Raw genomic sequence first — 6,000 nt, 5'->3', positions numbered from 1 at the left:
TTCACTTGACTATGAATGAGCTCAGAGGCCTAGGGCACAGTTTGCCTCAGATGAAGTTTTTCTGATCCCTTCTCATGACCTGATATGACTCTCAACGGAGGGTGAGCAAGCCGTGTAGGGGGTTGTTATAAGCAAAACGTGCCATTCTAGGTCTCTGAAGTTCTGGATAGCAAAACAAAACTCACTCTTTTGGACAGCTAATTTCTGGTTGGGGCTGCAGTTCAGTGGAAGAGCATTCGCCTAGCATGCCTAAGGCTCTACGTTCAATCTTCACACCTGAAAACAAAGAGGGATTTCTGAGTCACTATATGGTTCGAGAGAGCGACTCATTAGGGAAACGGGACGATTCTCTGTACATAATGTTAAAAAGTATATGTAACAGCCAGCGTTTCTTGAACCCAAATGTTCTAATTTCTTACCCGGGCCTTTCCCACAACTACTGTCTGGTAGCTATGAAGTGTAGGCATGGATCCTTATGGCTTATCCACCTGTCATCTTTTGGTACCTAAAAGGCTGCACGCCCGATCGTGATAGCAGGTGTTCAACAACACGGCCGGCAGCGCCCGCGTCCCCCTGCAGGTTCCGCTCACTCTTTGGGGGCCGGGCCTCGTCCAGCGCACCAGTTCCGGGTCCGGGTGGGGCACGGAGGGCCGGTCCTCTTCCAGTTTCAGCGCCTTCCGCATCCTCCGCCCAGGGGAACCAGTGAATCGCTCCACCCTCAGCTATCCCGCGGCCTGCAGCTGCGAGAAGCGAGGTTGACAGTCAGAGGAGGGACAGAAGCACTCCTGTCCCTCCGGAACACCGCAGCCCTGGCCGCGCAGGAGCGTTGCGCCTGGCCCGCCCCTCCCGCGTCAGGACACGCCCACTCGACCACAGGGCCCGCCCCCGTCCCCGCCCCCCGCGCGGCGCTCCATACTTGGCGATCGCTGCGGCCCCGCGCGCTCATTGGTCGAGAGCTGGCGGCTGGGGGGCGGGCCGGGCTGGCCGGGGCGGGGAAGGAAGGTGGTGGCTGCCCGGCGCGGGGAGGGGGGAGGGGGGCGCTGACCCGGATGTTCACTCTTGGGCACCCGGGGAAGTGGAAGCGCAGGGCCCTGCTGCGGGGGGGAGAGCCACAGACGCCGGGACAGGGATCGTCGCCGCCGCCGCCACCATGGTAAAGGGACCCCCTCACGGCTCCATCCCGGGACCCCCTCACCGCGGGAGCTCGCGTCCACTCCCTCGCCGACCCGCCGGCCCGGGGGAGGGTGGGGATCCGGGGTGGGGGAGGGGCGGGGTCCCGGACCCTAGGCAGAAGCCACTCTTTGGGTCCGGAGTGGGCGGCGGGAGGCCCCGATAGCCTGTGACCCCGCCCTGGGCTCCATGTGGAGCCCAGTTCTTCCCCCTGCATGTCCAGGCTAGTCTCGCCAATCCCAGGCTAGACCTTCCTTCTCTCAGGGGCCAGGCCAGGCACCCCTCTCGCAGGCCTTCATCCCATGGGCTGAACTCGGGCCCCTTGCCTCAGGGCTGGGTCCCAGGGCCCAAGCTGGGACCGTGGTTTTCGCCCCAGTGGCCCAGTCTAGGCCCCCTTCCCCCAAACTCTTCTCTCCATGGCCCCAGCCTGCACTCCGACAACCGCTTTCCAGTGAACTCAGCCTAGGTTTGTTTCCTTCACCGTCATGGAATCTTCTCTCTGCAGTCTTCAAGTCTGGCCTCTACTCCAGCTGTGTTCCCCTCCTGTACCTCCCTGCCCCCCGCGGCCCTAGCCGTCCCCTTCCCCCCGACTTCTCACGACTTAGCCTAGCCTGCGTCAGCCTTTCGCTGCTCTCGCCCTCCTGTCTAGACCCTGCTTGCTCCTGTTCCTGACCCAGGTGTCCCCTCCCTTGTTCCTAGGAGGCTCTTTCTGGGCGGCCTCTGGTGATCGGGGGGGCGGGGGGGGAGCCCCAGCCAGGGTAGGGGTGGTGCGGGTGCTGTGCCTTTCCTAGGCTTGCCCCTTTCTGAGGAGGCCGCTTCGGTGTGAGTGAGCAAGTGAGCGAGGGAGAGAAGGGCGGCATCTGTGTGCCCGGAAGGCAGAGCAGGGCATTTCCCTTGGGAGGCCCTAGTGGCAGTGCAGCTAGTACATCGCGTCTTTGAGGGGCGCCCTGCCTGAGTGAGGAGCAGAATGCTGACGGTGGGTAAGCAAAGAGGACAGGAGTGAACTCACAATCGCTCTTGTGAGGCCACAGCCCCGTGGCCTGGGGGGACACCAAGCTCAGCAGCCCGACGTACGGCCTGGACACGATGCAGCCTAGCAGGCGCAGCCTTCCTTTCCCCCTGAACTGTCAGCTAGTAAGGGTTGGAACTGCTGATTACGGAGGTGGCTCGGATCAGGTGAGCTTCCGGAACTCAGAGGCCCAGAACTCCCTGACTCTACTCATGGTGTTTGTTTTGGTAATGAAGACAGGCACACTACGCTAGCTAGCAACTTATTTGAGGAGCCTTAGGTGTGTTTTTTCCCCTTCCCCCATAGCCCTGCACCCCCTAACCCACCTGAATACATGCAGAGTAGGCCCACCATCCAGGTGGATGGGCCAGAGAACTACCTCACATGGTCAAAGAAGGCTGAGGTAGGTTAAGGCAGGCTGAGAGAGAAGGCAATCCACCTGCTCCATGCAGGACATAACAGCCTTGCAGGTGGCTCCCCTCCTGCCTGGTAGATGTTTTGGAGTGGATTTTGGACCGTAGATGGTTTTGAGGAGCCCTGTTCCTTGTTTAATCAAGGGTGCAGCGACTGAATTGGGGATGACTAAATCTGATTGGCTAATAAACTTTCTATATATCGATTAAAAGCATAGGCAAGACTGTTTTTCATACTGTTGCTCTTGGCTGAAAACTGGCCTGGGGTGGGGGGTGGGGAGCAGTCTGAATCCCTGACCTTAGTCTGCACGGGGAAAGACTTGTCCAGGATAGTTTTGGGTGAGATTCTTCAAAGTAGCCTGAAGTTTTCTATGTGTGCTCCCAGCACCAAGGCAGGAGAGGATGGTGGAGTGACCACAGAGTCTCTGTCTGACAGGTGAAGAAAAGCTGGGGCATGCATTGTAACTTATTCAAAATGTTGTTGAGTCTGTGCGGAGAGCACGCTTGGCCAGCGGGAGCATGCCTAGCAGCCTCCAAACAGCGATCTTGCTTGTATGCTGTTGCATATCTGATATAATGACACTGTTCAAGAACCGTAATGATGGGCTGTTCAGGTAGAGCCAGGGAGGGCAAGTGCTTACCTCTGCAGACTCCGGGTGGGTCTCCTGTTAGGGATTGGCCATTGTGAGCCAGTAGTATAGCCTGTGGGCCTGATCGGCAGCTCTCCGGGGACAGATTTTGTGTTTTCTGTCCCCGTCTATCTAGTCCTAGAACAGTACCTAACTCTGAAAGATCTGGCTTGGAAGGCCTGGCGTGGTGCCACCTACCTGTAATCTCAGCTGTTTAAGGCATTCAAGGCCAGCTTGGGCCACAGTGAGGGTGAGACCCTGTTTCAAAAAAGAAACAGGAGATTGTGCAGTGTGGTCTGGGATGTGTCTCCAATGCAGCCACTTGGGGGTTGACATGCATTAACTTGTTCTTCATGGACCCCAGTTCCTTAAGTGATTTCTGACTGCCTACTATGCTAGAATAATCTGATTCCCTGGTGTGGGTAGCTTGGACAAACCAGAGGTGGTGGAGTGGGGGCTGCATCATAGGTACCGAATGAAGACAACCATGGTTCTGTTTTCACTGGACTTGCTGATAGAGCAAGTGGCTCGCCAGTTCCAGTGTACCCACCGAGGGGAGAGAGTTTAAACACATTTTACTTGAGTGGAGTCCATGATTTTTCTTGCAGTCATGTTCACTGTCCCTATTAATGCTTGCTTAGGCAAGCGGGGTTTATTTATATTCCTTGAGCAGACAACCTTACTACTGTCTCTAAATGCTTCACGATGTCAAAGCACCAACAGAGCCATGGCTTTGGACTTTTGAGGTGGTTATTCTAAGAGTTAAGATGCTTGTGCTCATAGTGGGGCTGAAGCAGTGAGAGGTCAAGGAGGACCTGTCACTCTGGCTCACAGATGGCACTGATGACAAGAGCTGGTAAGAGAGCTCACTCCTATCATTAAAAGGGGAAATCATGGAGTAGACTCGAATGTATCTCTGTGGTCTCCTCCTCAGGGGTTAAAGGTGACTGCTGCCAAGCCTGGGGAGCAGAGTTCAATTCCCAGAACCCATATGTAGAACCAAGTCTTCCTCTAACCTGCATTATCACATAGTTCTGTCTCCCCTCCCCCAACAAGTAAATAAATAAATAAGCAAACAAACAGTATAACTTTAAAAAACTTTGTGCATACTTTGTCTTAGAGACTCCATGTATGCTTGCCCTGTTCAAGTAAATCCAGCCAGTCTCCTTTTGATAAGTAGCCTGTGATTATTAGTTTAAGATTGAGAAAATGACAAATATGCCTTTGAAGGTAGATCTTCTGTTCCTAATTTGGAAGTGCTATACTGTTACATTCTATGGAGGAGGACAGACACAGGGCAAGGGACCTGAAGTTCAGAACCTTGCATGCCAGAGTGGGAAATGCTTATTGCACAGCTCTTCCTAGGCAGTATCTGAAGCTGCGGGGTACCACTGCTTAGGTGTGTGTGTCTCATGAGGCTGCTGTGTGTTGCCTATGTGCTGTGCTGAGGAGCCAGCAGAGAGCAAGGCAGACACAGATGAGGGCCTTCTGGCTTCCACTGTTGAGGGGCCTAGAATAGAGCTTGGAAAGACGGGCAGTGTCACATGCTTATAACTCCGGCTGCTCAGAAGTTCAAGTCCAGCCTGAGCAACATGAGACACGTTGTCACTCTTCCCTAATGCTAAGGGAGACAGTATTTCCTGTAACTGCAGCATGAGCTGCAGAGGAAGGGAACATTGGGGCTTGATCTGGGTCCCACGCGCTTGGCTTTTCAAGTGGTCTTGGTCCAGTGGAATGAAGTGTGTGTGTTTGCAGCCTGCAGCCTGAGGTGTAACCTTGGGACATGGTGGACATCCACCACTGTCACTGGCCCAGGGTCTGGAGACAGCGACTGCTCAGCCTGTTTTTGTTCAAAGAGTATCTGACGCTCAGAAGATCAAGTGAACGGTGTGAAGTGCAGATCTGTAGCTTAGCCCTTATGTGAGACTGAGTGTCTCAGAAGTATTGACCGCAGGTATAGGGGCCTGGCACAGGTCTCCGGGAGGGCTGGGTATGGAAGCCTGGAAGAGTCTACTGCACATTTACTGGCTCTGGGATCAGCTAGTGTCATGCTGGTTTAGGCATCCACAGACAAATGCTTCAGTGGAAGGAGGTGGAGGTATTTCTGGGGTTCTAGCCATGTGCCATCCACTCTGCCAGAAGCTGTTGTTTTTTGCCTTGTAAAAGCTTAATGAGGAAGCTTCAGCTTTGGGCCACAGACAACAGTGTATAAGAAGCTAGACTTAGAACTAGACATAGTGGAACGAACACCCCTTTAAAATTCCCAGTGCTTGGGAGACAGAAGCAGGCAGATCTCTATGAATTCAAGGCCTTCCTGCTCTACATAGCAAGGCTCCAGGCCTGCTGGGATACATAGAGAGATCTTGTCTCAAGTTACTCCCTCTCTCTTAAAACAAACAAACAAACAAACAAACTAAAAAAAAAAAAAAAAAAAGAAAAGAAAGAAAAGAAAAAAAATCAGATTTGGATTTGATGTCTTTATGGGTGGAGTCCCCTTTGATCGAAGGGGCAAGGACAGGGGACAGAATGCAGGAGTGCGTGTCCCGCACAGAGCCTTATCACCTGTACCATGCACTGCTGTCTGGAGCTCAGGAAGTGATCCACGGCCATGAGTAAGCAGGTAGTCAGAGCTGAGGTGGTTGTCTTTCCCTAGCTGCCTTCCGAGCGAGCAGGGCGTGTCTGGGAGGAGTCCTGAGTGCCCCTCCTTCCTTCCCCTCAGTTCCTTGATGTGCAGTGTGAGGGGAACATTTCATAGGGACAACAGGAAAAGGAAATGGTT

General features: G+C 54.0%; 1 protein-coding gene across 4 annotated transcripts in view; it reads left to right on the top strand.

Moving 5' to 3' along the window:
• The first annotated feature begins 988 nt into the window (after positions 1-988).
• Positions 989-6,000, top strand: part of Capzb (capping actin protein of muscle Z-line subunit beta) — a 96,266-nt gene continuing 91,254 nt past the window's right edge. For 2 of the 4 annotated variants that reach the window (XM_076933876.1, XM_076933874.1), the window contains exon 1: positions 2,211-2,346. In XM_076933876.1, coding sequence (XP_076789991.1) covers positions 2,257-2,346 — 90 coding nt within the window. In that variant the 5' untranslated portion in view covers positions 2,211-2,256. Of the gene's footprint in view, positions 1,154-2,210; positions 2,347-6,000 lie in introns of those variants that run through there. The other 2 variants (XM_034501970.2, XM_076933877.1) reach the window with 2 other exon arrangements.

The sequence above is a fragment of the Arvicanthis niloticus genome, chromosome 5 (assembly GCF_011762505.2).
Source record: "Arvicanthis niloticus isolate mArvNil1 chromosome 5, mArvNil1.pat.X, whole genome shotgun sequence".
Taxonomy (NCBI): domain Eukaryota; kingdom Metazoa; phylum Chordata; class Mammalia; order Rodentia; family Muridae; genus Arvicanthis; species Arvicanthis niloticus.
Note: the sequence above shows the minus strand (reverse complement) of the source record. Positions and strands in the feature narration are given on the sequence as shown.